The sequence below is a fragment of the Coenobita brevimanus genome, chromosome 87 (assembly GCF_032717465.1).
Source record: "Coenobita brevimanus isolate Jiangsu-jjx chromosome 87, ASM3271746v2, whole genome shotgun sequence".
NCBI classification, from domain to species: Eukaryota; Metazoa; Arthropoda; class Malacostraca; order Decapoda; family Coenobitidae; genus Coenobita; species Coenobita brevimanus.
Window position 1 is genome coordinate 16,853,143 of NC_137040.1, and position 26,051 is coordinate 16,879,193.

The following is a 26,051-nucleotide window of genomic DNA, read 5'->3' on the forward strand; positions in this document are numbered from 1 at the left end:
CAAACGAGTGCACGTGAGATTTTGTTAGGTGATAATTAGCCAATTCTAGGTGTATGGCACTATCACTTACCTTATTTCTTTCTTGTATATATCATTTGGTATAAGAATAGGGCATAGGGCTTATTTCAATGGATGAAATCAGTGGAAAATTCCAGGGAAGATCTACTTAGCGTAGCACGGCTAGGCAGGCGAGAGGAGAGGGTAATGGAGGGGAGGTAGGGAGGGGAGTCGAGAACGGAGAGAAATGAATAAATTGTCAACAAGGGATGGGAGTACAGATGAGATTAGGAGTGCTGACTAGTGTTGGACATTGGCAGTACTGATAGATGATACAAGCCACCACTTGAAAGCCTGGGCGAATTCAAAATAACACAGAATCACAAAAGTGACCCCCCGCGGTATGATCCCTTGCTCCCAAGCGTCATGAAAGTGACCCCCCGCGGTTAAGAGGTTAATGGTATCCAAGCCCCAACTTCACCCATTGGAGCAATTTTCCAAGATTTTTCCGAGGACATTTACCTACCTAAAAATGACTTCAGTACATAGTCATTCATTACCATCAGCATTTTTAACATACACAGCTATAAATATCCGCAGGTGGATATAACATAACTGGTTTTAAATATCCGCAGGTGGATACAGTACCAGGGAAGAAGTCACTAATGCATTTTATCTTGCTGAACTCTGCTGACACTGTTCACTGCAAATGTAACACTATCCTAGGCACAGTCTGAAATATCAACCGTGGCAACTGAGCACCACTAGGAGAGAGTGACACCCCCCCAGGAGGCAACCATGGAGGGGCTCCGAGGGTGCGCATGATGTCAAGGCAGTATGGACGTGTGTCCCCAATTACCTTGTCCCCTAATCCCCAAAACAGACCCAGCGGGAGTGCCGCAATCCGTGCGCATTACCGTCTGACCGGACTAGCCTTCGACAGGTTCGGGGTGGGGCTGAAAAGACAGTCCCGAGCAGCACCCCTGTGACGGCCTCTAGCTGCTTCAAAATAGTGACAGCCTCTAGCCACACACCAAACGTGACGGCCTCCAGCCGCACACCAAACACGATGGCCTCCAGACGCACACCAAAGTGTGACGGCCTTCAGCCGTACAACTATAGAGATGGCCTCCAGCCGCTCAGGTGCTGCTCAACCCCCCTCCTCTCCTGCAGAAACCAGCAATGGCCTCCACCCACACCTGGAGGGAGCTAGGTATGTCCCCTCTCCTTCTGCAGCTGCCTGTGGGTGTTCGACACCAGCCACACCAGCAGGCAGGTGACGGCCTCTGCCCGCACCTCAACTTCACGTCATTCCCCCTGCAGGACACAGGTGATGGCCTCCAGCCACACCCATGGTCAGGTGACTGCCTCCGCCTGCACCTTGCCCACAGTACTGCTAGGAAGTCGGGCTCCGGTGACGGCCTCCAGCCGCACTGACAGGGAAGGGACGGCCTCTAGCAGCCCTCCCCCCGTTGCCTATGGGACCTTGGCGATGGCCTCCAGCTGTGCCAGGGAGAGGCATCACCACCAAAGCCTCTCACCCCCTGTGACTTCCCCAGTGAAGGACGACCCTCGCTCAGCTTGCCCCTCCTGTAGCCGAGCAGGATGTTCCTCAGCCCATCTCCACCAAGGCAGCCCCCAGGAGGAACCTCCTTGCCTGGAGGAAGTGTGGTGAGGTCCTGTCCTGTCCCCAGGAGTGTGTGCCATCCAGCCAGCGCCCGTGGGAGACGACCACCTGATGGACTCCAGCCGGAGGTGACACCACAGTCCGACCCTGATGGCGGTCCGATGGAAGGAAGAATGCAGATGCCGGACTCCCTAAAGCGCCTCCACGACCCCGGGGCGTGACCTCTCCAGTCCCAGATGACGGCGACCTTCTCCCCAGGGTAGGTACAGACAAGCTCACCTGCTCGCGCTGTTTGGTCCGAGCCCCAAGTACCAGACTACCCTGCCAGGCCCCACAAGTAGAGGGCCTCCCACCATGCCCGACCACAGCTCCCAGCAGATGACGTCACCTTTGAGGGTCATCCTGTGGCCCTTGAGAGAAGGGACACCAGACGGGATCCCTCCAACACCTGGCCGACACCCAGAGACCACCTGGCCCCTGCAGCCTACCTGGAGTCCCCCGGCCTGTCCAGTGTAATAGTGACTGCCAAGACCTAGAGTGACTATAGTGCTCGTGATTATATATATATATATATGTACAGTGTCGAACTAGTGCCCTAGTGACTATGTACTATGCCTACGTGTCTATGTGTGTATACTATGTTGTACTAGTGCATTTACCACCGTGTGATATATGGTGAGACACTTATATTCAGATTGATACCAGAGCCCAAGTAACAAACTTTGTGAGATCTAATACCCTTCATTGTGCAGTGTTCGTCCAGCGTCCTTCTGACTGGCTAGTATCCTGCGTGATACCCACAAACCAGTTGGGACCCTCTAGTCTGTTCAGCACAGTTGATAGTAAATTGGGCATTGTGTACAACTCCCATCCATATTGTACGAAGGTTGCAATTTGGATAATGCACGTGTAAGGTTGTTGTCCAGAGCTTTTATGTCCTGCTCTTCTCATTGTGTGTTTTAGCTCCAGTCTCGAAAGAGGACCCCCGCTCTATCGCTAGTGTTTCTGGGATGAGAAGTCACCCTAAAAACACCCAGCATAACACTGGTGGCCAGCGGTGGTTCTTGACCCTGGTAGAATACAGGGAGCAGCAAACAGGGACAACAGCAAAAGTGTCAACAAAACCTCACGTACAGTTATCTAAATTCGACCAACGACATACACACATACTTATCTATAATCAAACTGCTGCTGGACATAGGGTTTGAGGACGACAGACAAAGAATAGCAGTCACCCTACCGCTCTTGGGCAAAGAAGAGGCCAGCATCACACCTAAAGTCGTCCTGGAGCTAACATGGGCGAACTTTACCAAAATAGTGATTCAGGCCATCACTAGGAAGAGTTGTGGCACTCTCGCAACTCAACAGTTACATCTATGACGGAAACCTGGACGACACACTCATCCACCCCAGGCGACTCGTCACCACCGCATACCGGAAACGGATGTATTAACCCAGGAACAACACACATTCAACACACTACTAAGAGTTCTCCCCGGTATGGTCAAAGAACATTTTACAATATACGACCCTATGGGAGACCTAGATTGACATCCAACTCACATGACGCCTCCTAACCTCCCTCTCCACCCCACAACAGATCAACGTCATTAGTAAATTCCTCACACAAAGACCAGCACCACACAACAAACCTCGGCTGCCCTCAACCCACGCCAACACCCAGCCTACCCAGGATGCAGCCCACCAATAAGTGCCCTAACCCTAAGGAGAACCAGAATATAATTTCCATTAACACGTGGGAATTTACCGCATGCAGCCACAGATGTCCACTCCACGACATCAGAGAACATTTAAAGGCTCCCAGGCGTAGACCAGCCACCCACGGACAACGAAAAGTATCCTCCCTCGATAACGAGGGCCCCAAGGACGACGACGCACCCACCGGGGACATCCACCCCGGGGAAATGGAGCCGGAGGAAGACGAGATCCCTCAGCGGCTGGATTTTTAAGCTCACCCTCGCACCTCCCCACAGTGGCGGGGCCAACTCTCAGAAATACCACCCTGCAGTCTACAACAAGATAAGACTGAACGGGGTAAAAGTGAGGTTACCGGTCGACACAGGAGCGGCCAGATCCTGCCTCTACAGTCGTTTTTACTCCTGTAATAAGTCGGCTTTTGGCCTGCTTTTCCCTACGTCAGCTCATCTCGTGGACACAGGGAATGACCCCCTACCCATCCGCGGGGAAGCCCGGGCCCTATGCACTGACACCCACCAACAAGTCTCCACCCAGCACAAGTTTATTGTGTTCGACTCGACCTGCCATGCATGTGATGGATATCTGGGATTGGACCTCCTGCAGAAGTTACGTGTGAACAACGACTGCCACAAGCAGCAGCTCCAATTCCAGAATCCCCCAGACTCCCCTCCCAGTCCCCCCCCAGTCCATGTGCACATGCAGGCCCCCTCCCTCACCTCCCTCCCCCCTTCCCCCTTTGTTCCCCCCTCAGCTCCTCCTCCAGCCCACACCCCCCACACTCCACCTACCCAGCAAGTATTGCTTCTGCCCTAACGATCCCTCCCCAGCACGAGGCTTGGTTACATTTAAACAAGCCTACTGGCACCTCCATCCTGTTCTTCCCTGACTTGTCACCCATGACTGTCTCGGCCTGTCTGCTGTCCCCCACCTTCCTCCCCCCTCACACCGCTGCAGTCAGAATAGCCAACATCTCCACCACTCCCCTCACGCTACCTAGGGGATTAGCAGTGAGAGAGATGGAAGAGGCTGAGCCGCATCACCCTCCCCCACTCCCCCCCAACCGCCCTACCACCCATACCTGAACATCTCTCCCCCCACCAGGCGGATAGCCTCTGCCACCTTCTCCTGGACTTCCAAGACCTCTTTGCATCAGGCCCTACTGACACTGGCCACACCACCTACCTGACTCACGAAATGCATGCCACAGGACCGCCCATTCCCCAACTGTGTAGAGGTGTATGGTATGTAGGAGGACTGCTGGGCCTTGATAGCAGGCTGTGAAGCCTATGCCCAGAGTCGGACACACACACACACACACACACACACACACACACACACACACACACACACACACACACAAAAAAAAACAGGCTGAGGAAGACCGGAAGGCCCAGGAAATGCTCGATGCTGGTGTCGTATCATCCACCACCAGCCTGTGGTCCTCCCCCGTCATCCTCGTCAAGAAGAAAGAGGGCATCGTGCGTTTTTGCTTGGACTACCACCGATTGAATGACGTAACCACCAAGGACGCCACGCCCCTTCCCAGGATAGACTACACCCTCGACTCCCTATATGGAGCCTCTTGGTTCTTGACCCTAGACCACCAATCAGGATATTGGCAAGACCCCATACACCCTGAGGACAAATGGAAAACTGCGTTTTCCACTAGCAATGACACTATGAGTTCAACGTTCTACCCTTCGGACGCTGCAACGCCCCCATCACCTTCTTTAGGTTAATGGAGTCTGTCCTGAGCGGCCTCACCTGAGAAATCTACCTGGCCTGCCTGGATGACGTAATTATTTTCAGCAAAACATTGGCCGATCATCTGCAATGTCTCAGGAATGTTTTTCTGCATATCCGCCAAGCCGACCTCAAGCTCAGGCCCTACCAGCGTGTCCTGGCAGCATGAACTGTCACCTTCCTGAGGCACATCATCTCTAAGGATGGAATCTCACCCAACCCCGACAAGCTGCGTGCTATCGCAGACCTCCCTCTGCCACAAGACATTCACAAAGTCCGCGCCTTCCTAAGCCTCACATTGTACTATCAGCGCTTCGTGAAAGTGTTCGCCGACATCCCCAAACCCCTCCATGATTTGACCAAAAAGGGCGAGCCTTTTACTTGGACTGACGAACTGAGAGCTGCTTGCCAACAATAAAGAGCAAACTCATCACAGCCCCGATCGTCGCCTTCCCTGACTACACCCTGCCCTTCCGTCTATACACGGATGTATCATTAACCCCTTAACCACGGGGCGTCACTTTCGTGATGCTTGGGAGCAAGTGATCATACCGTGGGGAGTCGCTTTTGTGATTCTGTGTTATTTTGAATTCACCCGGGCTTCCAAGTGGGGGCTTGTATCATCTATCAATACTGCCAATGTCCAACACTAGTCAGCACTCCTAATCTCATCTGTACTCCCATCCATTGTTGACAATTTAGCCATTTCTCCCCGTTCTTGACTCCCCTCCCTACCCCCCTTCCATTACCCTATCCTCTCGCCTGCCCGGCCGTGCTACGCTAAGTAAATCTTCCCTGGAAATTTTCACTGATTTCATCCATTGAAATAAGCCCTATGCCCTATTCTTATCCCAAATAATATATACAAAAAAGAAATAAGGTAAGTGAGAGTGCCATACACCTGGAATTGGCTAATTATCACCTGACAACACCTCACGTGCACTCGTTCGCTAATTTTCGCTGTTTATTTCCCCTTGAAATATGCCGTATAATCTATTTTCGTAATAAATATACATATAAGGAGGGAAGGAAGAAGCCTAAGTGATATTTACATTCACCTGAAACTACCTAATTTATAATGTGTTGTCTAGATTTCCTGCCAATCATTTCACTACTATATATAGCTGTGTCAAGAGGCTAACATTGGTAGTAATGAATTTCCCTAGGTAGGCCACCACCCCGGCCCACCCTTATCAGTTCACTCTCAACTTCCAACGTGGAGGTACGTCAGTTCGCTCTTGATAACTTCAGCCACTTTTCACCCCCATGCAAAGGGCCCTGTGACTTTACCCCCGACTAAACCTCATGTGGAAAGAGGTAAAGGGCTGACAATTGATGAAAGAGTGACTACAATCTTTCTATTGAGTAAAACAGTGCAAGTGGAATTGTAAATAATGTGTAAATAATGTGTAAACAGCAAGTGAAAGTAATGACTGTAAATATACGTGAACAGTGGAAAATAGTTTTATAAGTTACTGCAATTGACAATGCATAACACAGTGTAAATAAAATGGAAATGGAAATAATGTAAATAAAATAGAGAATGTAAATAGAAATGTAAATGAGTAGTAATATAAGAATACGAGTATATACCCTAGGAGTAATGAAAGTGAAAGTTTCACTCTAGCATGTCTGAATACTATGAGTTATGAGAGTGATGGTGAAAGTGACATTCACTCTCAATGCTAGTATACAGGACGAGAAAGTGAATGCTACGTATTTTACTGAAAGAAATTGAATCCCAACAGTGACAATAAACTAATACTACTGAAGGAAACTTATGGATAAAGACTGTAGATACATATACGTGTTATATAGTAATAGAAATATAAAGTGTGAGGGGTTTTATGAATAATAAATGACAGAGTACCAAGAGCGAACTTGCGCAAGTGTGACGGTCAGATGCGCTCGTAATTTTCATTGCTTTCACAGTGGGTTTTTTTTTGGAGTATGGATCCCAAACTACTTGAAAATCATAGAGTAGTGTTTATAGTGTTAATATCTGGCTGTGGTAATCATATTACGGGTTGTCGGGAAGTGTAAAGTGGAGACTTCGTTACCCAACTTCAGAGGTCTCCACAAGTCCTACGGTAACTGACAAAGGCTCAACAAACATTCCAGGAGAAAGCTGAAGGTATGTGCCATAAGCATATGTAATTTTAATATTCTAGGACTAATAACTGATTTTTGGCAAATATTTTTTGAGAGTCTGTCGGAGCCCGAATAACCCCGTGGCACACGCAAGACATTGGTAAACATGCCCGCAGTGTAGGGGTTAATAGCAATCAGCACTGTCCTCACCCAGGTACATCATCACCTGTGCCAGCCACATCCTCAACCAAGCAAAAAGAAATTACGCCGCTACAAAAAGAGTGCCTGGGCATCGTCTGGGTGCTAGAACACTTCCAGGCCCACCTTTCGGGTACAAACGTCGTTATCATCACAGACCACCAATCACTCCAGTGGCGTCGGCAACCTGACACACACAACGTCCAACTTATTAGATGACGGGAAACACTACAAGAATTTAACTACGAGATTTCCTACCGCCCCAGCAAACTACACACTAACACCGATGCCCTATCCCGACTGTCAATCAACTCGATCCACGGCGAATCTGAACTCCTAAAACAGTGGCGCAAACAAAGGCCGCCCCCAATGGCTGCTGCCACACCTGTTCTCTAAACTCCAGCAGCAGGGTGACCACCTACTTACCCAGCCGGGACATATAGTGCTTGACCCCAAGACCCCCTCGGAAATCTTGATGCACTTCCACTCTGACAACGGGATTCGCCTGGGCATCAAAAAACTGTTACAGGTATTTAACAATGCCCACTGGACCCCTAAACCCTCCAACCTAGCCAGACAAGTCACCCAATCTTGCCATGCCTGCGCACTAGGCAAAGATACAACCTGCACACCAGGCCTGTCAGGGAGCATCACTGCTCACAAACCCTGGCAATTACTATCCGTCGATGTAGTGGGCCCCCTACCACTCAAATCTGGCTACAGGTATATCATCACTTTCGTGGATACCTATTCAAAATTCTTCATTGCCTGCCCAGCCAAGGAACACCACGCCGTAGCCGTGGCTGATGCCCTAGTCCGCCATGTCTTACCCTATTTCGGGATTCCCCAGGCCCTGCACTCAGATAATGCCCCCAAGTTCACCAGCGCCGTGTGGCAAGAGCTCACGAACATCTTTGGCTACCACCTCTCACACTCCTCCCCACACTGGCCACAAGGAAACGGCATATGCGAGAGGAGCCACCACACCCTCATGAACCAGGTGCAGACCCGAATACAGTCATCCCTTAACATTCGCATTTTTAACATACGTGGTTTTAAATTTCCGGGGGTGGATATAAGAAACGGTTTTAAATATCCACACGTGGATACAGTACCGGGGCCGGGGTCACTAAAGCATTTTATCTCGTTGAACTCTGTTGACACCGATCACTGCAAATGTAACATTATCCCAGGTGCAGTTCATGGCTGTTTTAGTGATGGTATTATCCAGTGAATCAAATATAACACTCTTCCTTTTGGCCATTTCATTTATTAATGCTATTAATTCATCAGGGGTAAAGTTTGGATGGGCTGGGAATATTTCTTTCTTCCATGTACCCTCGATGAGCTGGTCTAAACTGGTTTGCTGCCCTCCCCCCCCCCTTTCTCTCTTGTACCCCTACATGAGCTGGTCTAAACCAGTTTGCTGCCCTCCCCCGCCTCTCTCTCATAATACGAAGCAATACACACCCAAATCACACTGAAATCATACAAGAGTGGCTGAAAGTGTTATATTATACAGTATTGTGAATTACTGTGATAAAATACAAGTGATGTAGTGATATTTCTGTGATAATCAAAGAAGTCATGATGCTACGCGCATTAGCTAGCGAACATTTTTGCGGTTGCAAACTGTGCAACAATGCTATGAAATCACTCAAGACATTATATCAATAAGCTTTATAAAAGCAAGTGGTAAAAAAAGTCATTCATGAAGTGTGATAAAGCTTGTAATGATTTTCCTCCCATGATTACTGTTTCGCTAAGTCTAAAGTAAACAGTGGAATATCGTAACAAACTCATAGAGGACTGGCTAAAGTGTTTTATTTTTATTATTATTGCAATTACTGTGATGAGGTAACATGGTTGTAACCCTATTTTGTATGGAAAATATCTTGTGGTTAGGTGGAAATTTCCACTTCCCTAGGCAATTTCCTGCATCAGTCAAAACACACCTTGTATTCTCTCAAATCATTCTCCGTGCTTGGAGTGCCTATGGACAGGCAGTTAGCTGCAAACGATAGTAGAAAGACTGACGTTTGTCTGACCAAACTTTCAGCTCTCCAGATTAACGATAAGTGGGTTAAACCACGAGTTGAAAGCACACAATTTTTTCCTACTTTTCCGCAATGAGCAGAGTCAGTACATTGTCATCACAGTCGCTGCAGCCAAAGGGTTAAGGAGGGTCCAGGGGTGTTTTTAAGGTGGGCAGTAGATATCCGCGGATTTTTAGCATACGCGGGTGTCTCTGCGTCACGAATTCGTGCGAGTGTATATATACAAATTCATGACATTGTACTTTGATGAGAAAACCACAAACTCTAGTGGAATTCCCACTGGGCATCACTCAGTTCAACTGTCTCTGTATGCATTTCGATCGGGATGGTTTTCAGAACATTTGTCAGTGTTTCATAAGTGACCATTCTTATGCACGACATTAGGGCTTTAACTGAGTGATTTATTGCGTGTCTATATCGTTCACCCTCTCTCCGCTGACCGTTGAAATTAGGCCACGCCTACTTCTGGCAAACACGGCCAGCTCTTACCTCTTTTCCCCATTTGAACTTAGCTTTGGGTCGCCTCAAGGGTAGGATCGTTTGTGTCCAGCGCTGAGAGCAACGTCTCCTTTGTACAGCAAATTCCTGAATCTCCACCTAGACGGTGATCGGCTAAGTGGGCTTGCAGTGAATAGCAGCGCTTGGTGTTCATCACGCAGATGCCCAGTCTTTCGTTCAGCTCCATCCCTCCACTGACCAGTAATTCTGTTTGTTTTTTCTAGGCTTAAGTTCGATTAGCTATTGAATGAGCGAGTGAGTGTATTTCCTTTGTTATTTGAATTCATGAGTCCCTTAGTAACCGTGAATTCCCCTTTTGAATTAATTTTTGAGATTCATATAACGTAAATTTATTTTATTGTAATCAATAAATTTACAGTTCTTTTCCTTGAGCTTAATGTAATTAGACCCGTTTTATTTCTCCACATTAAGGTTACTTCAGTCTGCCGCTCTAGTTTGCACAAACTCTTTACATTATCCATAACTGGTACTTAGGCCAGTTCTTTTGTATCAAACTTAAATCTGTTGTGACAGCCAGGAGTTAAGCACTGGCAAGAACCTGTCTATTATTATTAGAATTAGTTATTGACTGCAGGGGTGGAGTCACTTTCTCAAGAGGCTAACAGTACTAACAAACAGCACTTGTGAGTAACTAGGCTCTGCTGTGTACTGTTGAGAAAGTTTATAAATTCTCGTCCTTAGAGAATAGGCAAAGTAAGCCGGCATAAAGCAAAACTTACTATTTGATTTTCACAAGTCAATTCCTTGTCTCTATTTTCATGTAACATTGAGCATTTCTAATTCATAAATTCACATCCCCCCGTGACATCTGGCGACCTCGCCAGGATATTAACTCCTAGCTCTAAAGTTATTGACGAAATAATATTCACTCACTTACACCTAGGTATTTGTTATCATTAAAGAGTATAGGCACTATCTTACTGGTAGTTACTGATTCATCTCTATCAAATTTACATAATAGTTTTCCCAGTCAGCTACATTTTCTTCTTCTTATTTTCTTTATCAGTTTAACTATATAAAACTGGTCACCACCAGCCTGTGCCTATATTCTTTACTTTCGATTACTAGTTCTCTGTGGAACAGCAGTCAGTACTCAGTCTTTAGTCTACTCAGCCTTAATTGAGTTAGCATCATGGCTACTAATATATACATACACGAAGCCAAAGATATGGGGCTTACCGATTCACAACAAATTAAAGAATATGTGCCCTCATGGTTTAGTTACGAGCAGCAGCATGAGAATGATGCCCGTGAAGAGCGTAGAATTCTGCCCGAGGAATGCGAGAGAGAACGTGAACACAAGCAAAAACAATGCAAACAATGCGAGAGAGAACGTGAATACGAACGAGAACAACAAGAGAGAGAACGAGAACACGAACATGCTGAGCACGGGGGACGTGAGAAACATGAACTTGAGATGCTGAAGCTCAAGCAAGACTCCTTGGCTTCAGACACATCTGGTGCAGCTAACCCAAGCTCCACGAGCGCTCTCCCTGCACATGTTCTGGCAACCCCGCACCTCAAGCTTCCTTTGCGCAAGGAGGGTGAGCGAAGACAGCCATTCATAGCTCGTTTTGAAGACATGGCGTAGCTGTACCAGCTGGATGAGGCAGCAAAGCAGCTCCTGTTTCTTAGCTTGTTTGAGGGCCCTGCCCTCAATATTCTCCACAGAATTCGTGGAGACAATCTCACATATGAGATGATGAAGGCCGCTCTCATCAAAGCGTACAGTCTCACAATTGACGACGCCAGGAGTCAGTTTATGAGGGCGTGTCTACAAGAAAAGGAGACTGCTGTTCAGTTCCTCGATCGGCTTACTGCTTACTTAGATGAGTGGATGGAGAAAGATGAAACCCCTCGCACGCAAGAGGGGATAATCGACTTTATGCTATGCACGAAGCTAGAAAAGTCGTGGCCTGCTGAGCTTATGGCTCAGCTTAAGATCTGCCAGGTAAGGGATGCCAGTCAAATGGTGGAGAAGGCTAATGCATTCTTCACTGTGTACGGGTACCAAACTCGTAAGTAACACACCTGGAACAGAAAGCTGACAAATCTGGGAAACCATCTCAGACTGAACCCCAGCATCAAGGCCATTTTCCGAGTAATGGCCAAGGTCCACACAAACCGCAGAAGAAGGACCAGGGGCAAAATACAAAGAAGCCTGCTTGGAAGCGGTACAACAAGTATCCTAACCAGCAGCAGTATCAGCCATGCAACCAACAATCGGGACAATCCTTTTCAGCACCTGCCTCAGTGTATCGGAGGCAGGAGGCAAATGCAGCTTTCATTCCTCAACAGCAGTACAGTGGTGTTGTCACTAGCAGCACAGGTACTTCCCCACAGTTCACTAGTTCCCCAGCAACAGTGAACCCTCCTCCACAGGTGGTCAATGCTCCATCTCCCCAGACAGTGAATACGACCCCTCAGGCATCTAGTTCTCAGGGCACCATGTTTGCCGCATCATTCATTCAGCAGCCACATCAGTGGCTGGGTGCTTCCTCCACAGGCCCTCCCACGGGTAACAGTGTCTTCCTTGTTCAGCCAGGGTTTGTGGGAGGCATTCCTGTAAAGGTCCTGAGAGACAATGGTTCCTCAAGTTGCTCTGTTAGGCAGAGTCTAGTTTGGCCTGAAGAGTACACAGGTCGACAGATCCAAGCTCAGCTTATTGATGGATCAATGAGATTGTTCCCTGAGGCATGTATCCAGGCGGCATTTCCATTTTACACTGGTACGACAGTCTCAGTTGTCATGCCAGAAATTTTGTTTGACCTAACACTAGGCAGCATACCAGGTGCCAAGTACAGTTGCACCGTAGATGATGCTACTCAGATTTCAGCTGCAGTAACACGAGCCATGGCCAAGGCTCCAAACTGTATCACCCCATTGACCATTGCGTCACCGCAAGATCTAATTTGTAGCCAAGATGTTGTCCATGAACAACACTCTGACCCGACTCTTGCTGCCACGCAGAAGAAACAAAAGGGTAGAGTGATTAAGTATTCACGGCGAGGCCAAGCCAGGTTCCTTCGTAAACAAGGACGGCTCTACTGTGAGTCACGAACACCCCAGGGCGAGGTTCAACTGCAGTTTGTCGTTCCCGTGAAGTTTCACCAAGCAGTGTTAGAATGGGGTCATTGTTCAGCCTCAGAAGGTCACATGGGCAAAAGGAAAACCCAGAGCCGTATCCGTGCTGACTTCTTCTGGCCAGAAATGTGACAAGAAATAGATAGCTTTGTACCTTCCTGCAATGTGTATCAACATACCACCAATCAGGGACATGTCCTTCCTGTGCCGTTTGAATCCACACCCATAACCTCTGAGTCAGTTGAGAGACAGGGCAGTGGTAATGTGCGTGCAGACCTGATGTCTTGCCCGTTGGCCCCACAGGACACGTTATGTCCTGGGTCTGTACCGTAGATTAAGGGGAAAGTTCAAGACCCCCACAGAGGCAATCCGAGGCTGTGTCTGAATTACATTGTGGAGCATCTCAAGCTGTGGGCCTCTCTGAGGATTCCCGGAGAATGCACATTATCCACATGAGTGTTCACACCCATGATGGGTGTCAAAATGTGACCTGCCCAAGACTGCATAGGGATTTTCAGCTTGCTGATATTAATTGTAAGTGGAGAGTTAGGTTTATCCAGTAAACTGCCCGTTCTGAGAGATTTGAGCAATCCAAGGACTAGCACATTTCCTGGTTATTAATAATGTGGGTTTAACCAGTAGACTACAAGGGTCCTTTGAGGTTCTCTCCTGGGACTATGTTTCCTGGTTAATAATGTATCCATTAAGAAAATAAAAGTGTACTTTTTGTGGCATATGTACTGACTACTAGGCAGAGAGAGAAATTGTAATTTAATAAAAATTGTCTGTTGCATTGACACTTTTGATGCTCCACCTTGATTGATTTTGCAGGTACAGCTAGCGGGTGTAGCAGTTTTGCCATGCAGATCAGCTGATCGTCTCTGCCACATGTTGCCGCCTCTTCTCTTCTGCCTCGTCGTCTCCATTTATCATTAATTTGTATCATATCATTTTACACATTGGTACAGTTACACTACCATTGTCACAACTACACCGTGTATTACATACACCAGGCTACATAACAACTAGTTGTTACTGTAAATGTAGTGAACTTTTCGCGCAGTCTGACCTGAGTACAGGATTTTTCAAAGTCGTCACGCAGTTTTTTCCTCAAGCCTGCTTCTATTAACGTAAACAAGAGTTTTTTTTCGCTCATTGGTGATTGTGATTTTCTCCTGTAGCAGGATAGCACACACACCACAGTGTGAATCTTGTGTGACTGAGTTAGGATTCATATGTATGTATTTCGAAAAATTTTTCTGAAGAAAAATTTGATTTTGATGGGGCGTAATGTCACGAAATTGTGCGAGTGTATTTATACAAATTCATGACATTGTACTTTGGTGAGAAAACCACGAACTCTAGTGGAATTCCCACTGGGCATCACTCAGTTCAACTGTTTCTGTATGCATTTCGATAAGGGATAGTTTTCAGAACATTTGTCACTGTTTCATAAGTGACCATTCTTATGCACGACATTAGGGCTTTCACTGAGTGATTTATTGCATGTCTATATCGTTCACCCTCTCTCCGTTGACCGTTGAAGTTAGGCCATGCCTACTTCCGGCAAACACGGCCAGCTCCTACCTCTTTTCCCCGTTTGAACTTAGTCAGCTTTGGGTCGCCTCGAGGGTAGGATCGTTTGTGCCCAGCGTTGAGAGCAACGTCTCCGTTGTACAGCGAATTCCTGAATCTCCACCTAGACGGTGATCGGCTAAGTGAGCTTGCAGCGAATAGCAGCGCTTGGTGTTCATCACGCAGATGCCCAGTCTTTTGTTCGGCTCCGTCCCTCCACTGACCAGTATTTCTGTTTGTTTTTCTAGGCTTAAGTTCGATTAGCTTTTGAATGACCGAGTGAGTGTATTTCCTTTGTTATCTGAATTCATGAGTCCCTTAGTGACCATGAATTCCCCTTTTAAATTCAATTTTGAGATTCATATAATGTAAATTTATTTTATTGTAATCAACAAATTTAGTTCTTTTCTTTGAGCTTAATGTGGTTAGAATCGTGTTTTATTTTTCCTCCACGTTAAGCTTACTCTAGCTGCTGCTCCTAGTTTGCACAAACTCTTTACATTATCCATAACTGGTACTTAGGCCAGTTCTTTTGTATCAAACTTAAATCCATTGTGCCAGCCAGGAGTTAAGCACCGGCAAGAACCTGTCTATTATTATAAGCATTAGTCATTAACACAAGTCAAGAGTGAGAGCAGTGGAAATGAGTTATTTAAGAGGAGCCTGTGGAGTCACATGGAGAGACAGGCTGACGAATGAGGATATAAGGAAGCGTTGTGGTGTGGATGTGGATGTGATAGGAAGCATTATGAGGAACACAGTTAGGTGGTTTGGCCATGTGGAGAGGATGGAGGGTGAGAGACTGACGAAGAGAGTGTATGTGAGTGAGGTGGAGGGGGGAAGAGGGAGGGGGAGGCTGAGGATGAGATGGAGGGATGGGGTGGAGAGGTATATGGGGTGTGAGTTGGGAGCAGGGCAGTGAAATGGTGGGGGACAGGGCAACGTGGAGGCGATTTGTTTGTGGCCACCCCAAACGGGATTGAGGCGTCTGGCAATAGATAGATAGATAGATTAGTTATTGATTGTCAGGGGTGGGGTCACTTTCTCAAGAGGCTAACAATACTAACAGCACTCGTGAGTAATTAGGCTCTGCTGTGTACTGTTGAGAAAGTTTATAAATTCTCGTCCTTAGAGAATCAGTGAAGTAAGCTGGCATAAAGCAAAACTTACTACTTGATTTTCACATGTCAATTCCTTGTCTCTATTTTCAAGTAACATTGAGCATTTCTAATTCATAAATTCACATCCCCCCGTGACACCCTGTTACCTAACCCCCGTGGGTGTTAAGGGAGCACTGTACAAACACTGGAGATTCCTCACCTTGAATTCAGGAGTTTGTGGGCTTCCTGGGGGGAGGGAGAGTGAGTTTCCAAGGCAGGGCAGGACTCCTACTGGTCCCCAGCACAGTCCTCTCGTTGTGCTGGCTCCACAGGGTCCTGCGTACATTCACAGAGTCAATTGGAACTCCTTCCTCCTCCCATCAGTTGTGGTATATGACCAGGTACCTTTCCATCATAACAAGGGCTGGGTCAGACACTCAAAATCTCTTGTCCAGGGCATATCCCCCGTCGGCCCACGCTGTCTTCAATATGGCGTTCTTCTTGCCCAGGATCATACGAATAGGTGACTTGTTGACCTGGTACGCTTTGGCAATGGCACAATTACGTTCTCTCTCCTTCCACTTGATCACATCAAGCTTCCGCTCCTGCGTCAAACTCTACTGCCGTTTTGCTAAATCATGGTGGGACAGATTGGTCAAGCTGGGTCAGATTGCCAAAAAGGGGCAAAGTTAACACAAGGCACGTGTGGAGGCAGAGAGCCGGGAGAGGGTTGAGTGGAGTGACCCGGGAATGCTCAGCAAACTGTGACGACGCCCGGCGCAGACACAAGACATGCATAAGTCACAGGCAGATGCAACGCGCTATGACTAAATCAGCCTGTGTTTTGTCTGTTTTTTACCATGTTTTGAACAGTTTTCTCGTGTAATGACTAAACATTCCATAATTTTTGGCCTCAGGCCCTGTTTTCACAATCGTATCAGCGTAATACGTTTTTTTAAGAAATAGGCAATTTCTCAACCCACATAATATTTTTCAAAATCGCGTTTTCATCATTCCTAAGGGGGGAGGGGGAAAGGGCTGTGTTATGATTAGTTTTGCCCTCTCTAATAGCGCGTTATGTGAGCAGTTACTGTGCTGATGAGATGCAGTATGGGTTTATGCCAGGCACAGGGACCACTGATGCTATATTCAATGTTCGACAGCTTCAGGAAAAATATACAGGAACGAAAAGTGATCTGTATTTTTTGTTGATTTGGAGAAGGCTTTTAACAGAGTCCTTAGGGAGGTGGTGAAGTGGGCAATGAGAATGCTTAGGATCAAGGAATGGCTGGTTAGGGTAGGATAGTTATGGCTTTATATATGGGTGCTCACACCCTGGAAAGGGTGAATGTTGGTGTGCATGAGGGGTCAGTCTTGAGTCCCTCGTAATTTATCATGGTACTTGAAACCATTACACAACTTAAAAAAAGGACTCCCATGGAAGATGTATGCCAATGATTTGGTGTTGATTGCAAAGAGTAAAAGGGAGGCGAAGGAAAGATCTAGGAAGTAGAGAGATGGTATGGGGCACAATTGCTTATGAGTAAAGGGATGGTATCTAGGGCTGGTGGTGGTACTGTCAAAGAAGAGGGGAAGTGGCCATTTGAGATTTGCCATAAGGGCATGAGAAGTAATTCCACATTGTGCAGTGTTTGTGATAAGTGGGTGCATAATGGATGTAGTGGTATTAGAGACAGACTGCATGATAATGCTGATTTCATATGTGCAATGTGTCAGGGACAGCATGTGGAGATTGTCAGGCATGAAGGATTGATCTTGCTTGTGAGTCTCTGGAGTGTGTGGATGAGTTTGTTATTTGGAAGACATGCTATGTGCTGGAGGTGGGGCTGGAGCTAGCTCTTTGGCTAGAATGAGCAGTGGTTGGAAGAAATTCAGGGAGCTGTTGCCTCTCCTGGCACTGAGAGGACTCTCGCTCCATGCTAAAGGATCTTTGTATGCGGCATGTGTTTGGAGCATAATGCTGTATGGTAGTGAGACCTGGACAGTAAAGGAAGAGCGTATTTTCAGGCTCAAACATGCAGAAGTAACAATGATTAGGTGGTTGTGCAGTGCATCCTAGAATGCGATGTCTGGGGGGGCTGGGTTTACGATGGAAGAGTTGACAGGGAGAATGGGACTGAGTGTATTGGTGTTGTGATGAGGAGAGGTAGATTGAGATGGTTTGGGCATATGGAGAGGATGGAAGATTATAACTGAGTGCAGAAAGTTAGAAGTGTTAACATTTGGGGCGGAGTTGCGAGACGCAGACCAAAAAAAAAAAAAAAAAAACTGGGATGAGGTCACTGAGTGTGATCTCAGTGAAAAGGGACTGAATAGGGAAGATGCCAAAGATTTAGTTGCACAAAGAGCAGTCATTAGGTGATTTTGGCCGACGCATGCAAGCATCTTGCTGCCTTTTAAAAAAAAAAAAAAAAAAAAAAAAAAAAAAAAACTTGCCTTGATAAAATAAGGGTGAACCTTTCATGGTGCAGCGTACAGTGTGCCAATAAATACAGTACTCTTTATGTGACTTTAGCAACCTTACCAAATTCCAAAATCGATCTAAGGACATAATTCACTCATTTTAATTTATGGTCAAATGTAAATTCTGAACACATCAAAACTCAATAATGATATTATTATCACTGTTTTTGAACACTCACCAGAAAGGTTCTAGTAACTAAATCTTATCGGGACTCTTATTGGTGCTATAGCAATTCGACTCAGTGAAGCACATAGCAATTATAAATTCATTACAAGAACAAGGAGTAAATGAGAACACTGTAAAACTGCTTAAAAACATATATAAAGAAGGAACTGCTACAGTTATATTGAATAAGAACTAAGAAAAAGTTTAGGCTGAGAAGGACATGTGTCAGGGAGATACAATTTCACCAAAATTATTTACAGCATGCCTAGAAAGCATTTTCAGAAAGTCAGACTGGAAAAATAAAGGAGTAAACACTGATGGAGAAAATTGCAGATGACACAGTCCTGATCTCAGAAACAGCAGAGACGTTGCACGAAATGTTAAATGATCTGAACAGAGAAACTCTCAAAAAAAAAAAAAAAAAAAAAAACGGAGTAAAACTAATGTTTAATCCAAATACATCAAAGAGCATCACCTGAATAAGTGACGAAATACTTGAAGAAGTTGAGAAGTACAATTACTTGAGGCAAATACTACAATTAATGAAAGATCACAATAGCGAAATAAAAAGATGCATTACAATTGGATGGAAAGCTATCAGTAAACACAGAGACATCATGAAAAGTAACTTGCCAATATGTATGAAATGAAAAGTATATAATGAACATATAATTCCAGCTATGACGTATGGTTGTGAGACCTGGAACAACAAAATCGATGGAAAATCAACTAATCCATTCTCAAAGGGCAATGGAAAGGTCAATGTTGGGAATATCTTTTAGAGACAGGAAAAGATCAACTTGGGTGAGAGAGCAGATTACAGTCAAAGAGCTTATAAAGGTAATAAAAGAACAGAAATGGAGGTGGGCAGGTCATGTACCATGAATAAGGGATAACCGATGGAGGAAAAGGCTGACTGACTAGACCGCAAAAGACAGTAAGCATAACTGAAAAAGGCCAGACAGAAGGTGCAGAGATAAGATAAAGAAGTTTGCAAGGAAAACACGGCAGAGAATGGCTCAGTCAAAGAATTCATGTAGAAAGTTGGGGGGGGCATTTGTTCAACAGTGGACTTGCAATGGCTGATGATGATGATAGCAATTTTATATATTCTACCTCCCTTTCCTTGGGGGAAGCAGCCTAGGTATATAGACAGACAGATAGACTTAACGATGAGTATAAGAAATTGATACAGTATACATGGGAGATGGATCATGATCACTCAAATACTCCGTGAATGAAGTTTCACAGATGCAGTATAATGCACATTTTGGGAGATGGATGACAGTCACTCAAATGTTATATGAATGCAGTTTCACATCACCGCCATCCTCATCATCCTGACCCTATTTCCCACCTAAAATACGGATAGTGGTGATCACGTAACACTGGCAGTAATTAAACTATATCTTAGCTCTCATTTCAACATTTAAAGCATACGAACCAAAGGAATTTAAAACCCTATGACACAAAAGAAGTCAGTATCTCTACCTTTTCTTTTTCTTCCTCTCAGCAGCACGAGCATCATCTTTATTTTCCCTGCGCTGTGTTGGAGGCTCAGTACCAGGAGTCTTTGCGCCTGCAGATGCTACAGTCTCCTTCTGACTTCCCGGCGGGGCACGAGGGGTCATCAACAGCTTCCGAAAGTCTGCATTGGTTAGTCGTTGCGGCCTGAAATGTTAGTATAAGGAATCAGAGAAGAGTCACTACTTCAGCACAGTATACACAATTACTTATACCGTATTTCACGGCATATTAGACACTGCAGTGTGAAGGACACATCCAAATTCTGGAAGGGCAGTTCTGAGAAAAAAGTGCGTCTTGACCAAGACTACAGTAAGGTTGCTTGATATGAGTGTTTTTCACTCAAACACACACTCACCTTTTAGAATCTCTACTGAGTACTGTGTATCTGTCTTTGGTTTCTTTATTTTTTTGTAAAAGAAGGGTACAAGTCTAGAAAACAAATAAACAACCCCTTCCTTACAAACTGTTACTTTGTTATATGATACCATCTTAACACTTTATGAAGTCCACCTTTCCGAATCTCTATTCAGCACTGTGTATGAGTTTGGTTTCTTTATTTTTATGTAAAAGAAGGGTAAAAGACAAGAAAACACACAAACAACCCCTTCCTTACCAAAAGTTGCTTCATACCACGACTCCATCTTAACACTGTGTTTATGAAGTCTGAACTGTCCAATTTCTTGTGTACAATAATTTGAGACTTAATGTACATCTCCATTAATGTACAATAAATATGCATCAATATAGAGTAAAAGTCCAATTATTTGGCAGCTGATTATTCATTAGAGCCGATATTTCAGCAATTTTGAGAGATAGTCCCATTTACAAAAGTCTTTGATTGTTCAGCAGATGTTCGGAATCATCTTGGCAGTCCAGGAAGTATTATCTGTGACTTGTAGGCCTACTGTTTCATTACACTTGTATATGTTCACCAGTTTCAACATTTTTCAGATTCAGGTATAGTACTGTATTGATTACAATGTTGCACAATATCATACAGTACAATAACCACCATCCCAAATTAGCAAGGGTTATGTTCCATGTCCCCTCGCTAATTCTTGAGATTAACTAATTCTTGACGCCCCCCTGAAAATGTCATTTACCACCGTAATTGTGTAGCCCATGAACCACTAATACTGTAATGCATTACCCATAAACGTTGTTTGTTAAATCTCTTTCCCTGTTGGTTTTAGCTGTACGGTTATGACAGCTCCTGTCTGATTCCTCACCATAATGGTAGAGGGACTGTCCTAAGTGTTTGACTAAACCTAACATAACTAAGTTTAACTGTACCTAATAATTCAACCAAACCTAACCTAACCATGTGGTAGGTGGTGGCAACCATCATCCACTCACTTGATGTAGTGCTCCCTAACTTCATCCTTAGCCTTTATCATACTTTTTCTGTGCCTGTCCTCCTCTCTTCCTATTTCTCCTGTCTTTCCTGTCACTTCTTGTTGCTTTTCCTTCCTTTTCAGGTGGCTTTACATTGAGTGACAAGCCAAATGGTTTCCTGTAAGCCAGGAAATCATTTACAACGCTGGGTGGTAACCATATAACTAAACCACACGTGCTCCCTACGTGTCAATAAGTGGGTTGGTGGAGGGTTAATGCCCCTCCCCATAAAACAAATAACTCAAAGTGTCAAATGGCCACCCCTTATGGAATTATGGCATCTGGCAATAGATAGATAGACTAACCTAACCTAAAGTCAGAAAAATACATAAAATAAATGGGAGGAATATGAATTGGTAAGGTATTTCAGATGAAAGTTAAACATACGGTTAGCGCTCATTCATTTGTTCGTTTTTGTGTTTATATGTGAAAGAGAGTATTGATGTAAACAGTAATGTATTCCATTAACCCCTTAATAACCCCTAGTGATGAACAATCCTTGACAGTACAGGTGTCAGTGACGTTGAGTTAGTGTGAGCCATAAAAAACCATGAACAATTATGGGAAGGGAACGAAGGTCTCTGGTATGTTTACATGACTCTACGCCACCATTCCAAGCAGTCAAGTGGTTGCTTAATCTCAGATGTTTTCGCCCATATGGCACATGCACCGTAACTTTACGAATTCTTCCGTGAATCAGAGCGAATCATAGAATGGGTTTAGGAAGCTAAATAACACATTATAGTAGGACTCGCCAAAATATGCGGCTGTGGTGTGTCCCGCACCTGTGTACAGTGTTGCCACGTTTTCTATACTGTTATCTCTCTCTCTCTCTCATTTGTTAATTTGGTTTTGTTATATTTAGTGATATTTATCATTTTTTGTATACGGCGACAGATGACCCGTTATTGCAGTACCATGATTGATTTTCATTCATTCATTCTCTTTCCCCTTCCCCCCTGGCGAGTGAATGTTTTTTTTTTTTACTTCGGTATTGGCATATGTCTACTATTTTGTCCTACATATTAGCTTATGATTATAAATGTGATTATTCCTCGCCCTTAAAATTACGGTAAAAGCCAGTAAATGTGAGCATTTTTCCCTAACAACACCTGTACAAGCAATGCTTGGATCTATGGAGGTACAATGTACAGTCGTCAGCATAAATTCGCTGCAAGTCTACTAGTGTGATGCGAGTCCTTTTGTCTGGCAACAGTGTAAAGGGACGAGTTGTCACATACACTTTTATACACTTTAACGATGTGTTTTTCAAAAGTGGTACTAGACTCTGCCTAGAGTACAATTTTCTGCATACTGTAATTGATTAGTGTAAAAAACTGCAAGAGTTGACAGTGTTATGGAATGACGTATGAGCGTAATACTCTGGTATTCTTCATTATAACCGTGTCTAAGCTCCCTTCCCCTCTCTCTCCCTTACTCCTCCTGATGTTCCCCCCCACCCCTCCCTCTGCCTCCTCTCCCCCACTCACTTTCATGCCTCTCCACTGTCTCCTCTCCCCACCCTCTCCACCTTCATTCATTTATCCACAGCACTAACCTGATTGGCGCATTGCAATTCTCTCTTGACTGTTTTCTAAATCCAGTCTGCCATATTCCCAGTTGCTTGCAGTACTCCCAACTATATCCAAGGTTTATTATCAGTATTCGTTCCTGTTCTAGTCCCATTCTTACCCTCCTCGTCTCCTTCCCACTCCTCTCCAGTTGTCTTTCTGTTCTCCACCCTTTGTCACTACCAACAGCCGGGAGATACAGGAACATTGAGGTCTCGTTCTTGTGATGTATTACTTGCTAGTATTTGTTTGAGTGAGCCTGGAAGTCTGTGCCTATTATATCAGTAGGCGAAATTAAACAAACATTTATGCCCACTCCTCCTACGTCTCGCCCTCTCTCTTCCCTAGGAAAATGTTCCCATTCTCCTCAAACTGTTCACTGAATCACGAAGCAGTATCAGAAACATTAAAGTTTCGAACTGCTGCATCATGTTTGGTGTACCGAGTGGGAGAAAAAGACTGTTGCATGGCATGAAACTCTTAAATGTTGAGGAGCAAAAAGGTTACAGGAATAGACAAGAAATAGAGAAGAGTGCGGTTTAATACGTAAATTAGCGCTGTGGGTGATATAAGGTAGGCAGGGCGGAGAGAGAGAGAGAGAGAGAAGTGGACATGAAGGATAGCGGGAGAGGGACGGAGGAGGGGAGGGTGGGGAGGGACAAGGGATGGATACGAGGGAGAGAACAGAAGTTTCCCCATTCGACAACATTCATCTGTCGTCTTTTGCACATTTTTACACTAATCAGATATAAAGAATATTGTATTCTGGGTGATTTATAGTATTAATTCTTACAAACACGTCTTTAAAGCGTATAAAAGCCTGTGTGGCAACTAGTTCCAATACACCGTTGCCAGACAAAACGACCCACATCACACGAGCAGGCTTGCAGCGAATTTGTGCTGACGACTGTACTATACCTTAGGCCAGACTGGGTGTGTCAGTGTTGCCACTCACAAGAATTATATAAATTATTTCTTTTACTTAGGATATTGGCATATTTCTTCTTCTTTCAGGCTCATTATCTTATATCTATAACTGTGATATTATTACCCACCCTAAAACTACACTAAAAACCATTAAAAGAGACTACAATATCTTTTAGCAACACTGTACAATATGTATGCCATGTTTCTGTGTAACTGTATGAATATTCTATGCATAATAAGATTACTGTTGATTCATCCATCAAAATACACAAGTGTAAGTTTTATTCATCTGAATTTATCGTATTTGTGATGCCTTCTACATAAATAGCTTCCGTTTCGCACTGCAAGCTAGGGAAACGTGGCACCATTGTACACAGGTGCGGGACACACCACAGCCGCATATTTAGGCGAGTCCTACTATAGTAGGTGAGCCAGACAATTCTCTTCACATCTTTAACCCTCTAACCGCAGGGCGTCACTTTCGTGACGCTTGGGAGCAAGGGATCATACCACAGGGCATCACTTTTATGATTCTGTGTTATTTTGAATTCACCCAGGCTTTCAAGTGGTGACTTGTATCATCTATCAGTACTGCCAATGTCCAACACTAGTCAGCACTCCTAATCTCATCTGTACTCCCATCCATTGTTGACAATTTAGCCATATCTCCCTGTTCTTGACTCCCCTCCCTACCCCCACTCCATTACCCTATCCTCTCGCCTGCCCAGCCGTGCTACGCTAAGTAAATCTTCCCTGGAATTTTTCACTGATTTCATCCATTGAAATAAGCCCTATGCCCTATTCTTATACCAAATAATATATACAAGAAAAAAATAAGGTCAGTGAGTGTGCCATACACCTAGAATTGGCTAATTATCACCTGACAACACCTCATGTGCACTCGTTCGCTAATTTTCGCTGTTTATTTCCCCTTGAAATATGCCGTATAATCTATTTTCGTAATAAAAATATATATAAGAAAGGAAGGGAGAAGCCTAAGTGATATTTACATTCACCTGGAACTACCTAATTATTGCAGGCCACCACACTGTATTCTACGCTAAGTAAATCTTCCCTGGAATTTTCCACTGATTTCATCCATTGAAATAAGCCCTATGCCCTATTCTTATACCAAATAATATATACAAAAAAGAAATAAGGTAAGTGATAGTGCCATAAACCTGGAAATGACTAATTATCACCTGACAACACCCCATGTGCACTCGTTTGCTAATTTTTGCTGTTTATTTCCCCTTGAAATATGCCGTATAATCTATTTTCTTAATAAATATACATAAAAGGAGGGAAGGGAGAAGCCTAAGTAAATATTTACATTCACCTGGAACTACCTACTTTATAATGTATTGTCTAGATTTCCTGCCAATCATTTCACTGCTATACAGTATATTAACACCTGTCAAGAGGCTGACGTTGGCAATAATGCATTTCCCTAGGTAGGCCACCCAGGCCCACCCCAATCAGTTCACTGTCATCTTCCAATGTGTAGGTACGTCTGTTTCCTCCTGCTAACTTCAGCCACTTTTCACCCCCATGCAAAAGGGCCTTGTGACCTTTACCCCCTCCTAAACCTCGTGTGGAAAGAGGTAAAGGGCTGACAATTGATAAAAGAGTGACTACGATCTTTCTATTGAGTAAAACAGTGCAAGTGGAATTGTAAATAATGTGTGAATAATGTGTAAACAGAAAGTGAAAGTAATGAATGTAAATATACGTGAACAGTGGAAAATAGTTTTATACGTTACTTCAAGTGACAGTGCATAACACAGTGTAAATAAAATAGAAATGTAAATAACGCAAATAAAAAAGAGAACGTAAATAGAAATGTAAATGAGTAGTATTATAAGAATACGAGTATATACACTAGGAGTAATAAAAGTGAAAGTTTCACTCTAGCATGTATGAATACTATGAGTTATGAGAGTGAAGGTGAAAGTGACATTCACTCTCAATGCTAGTATACAGGACGAGAAAGTGAATGCTACGTATTTTACTGAAAGAAATTGAATCCCTACAGTGACAATAAACTACTATTACTGAAGGAAACTTATGGATAAAGACTGTAGATATATATAAGTGTTATATAGTAATAGAAATATAAACTGTGAGTGTTTTTATGAATAATAGACAACACTAGCGGCGAACAATCTGAAGTGGGATGGTCATACGCCCTCATAATTTTCATTGCTTTCACAGTGTTTTTTGGGGGAAGTATGGATTCCAAACTATTTGAGAATCATAGATTAGTGTTTC

General features: G+C 44.5%; 1 protein-coding gene across 1 annotated transcript in view; it reads right to left on the reverse strand.

Moving 5' to 3' along the window:
* The window catches only part of beag (IC cytokine homolog beag), a 498,741-nt gene that overhangs the window by 433,786 nt on the left and 38,904 nt on the right, over positions 1 to 26,051 (reverse strand). The window contains exon 2 of the mRNA XM_080280996.1: positions 19,852 to 20,031. Coding sequence (XP_080137122.1) covers positions 19,852 to 19,991 — 140 coding nt within the window. The 5' untranslated portion in view covers positions 19,992 to 20,031. The remainder of the gene's footprint in view (positions 1 to 19,851; positions 20,032 to 26,051) is intronic.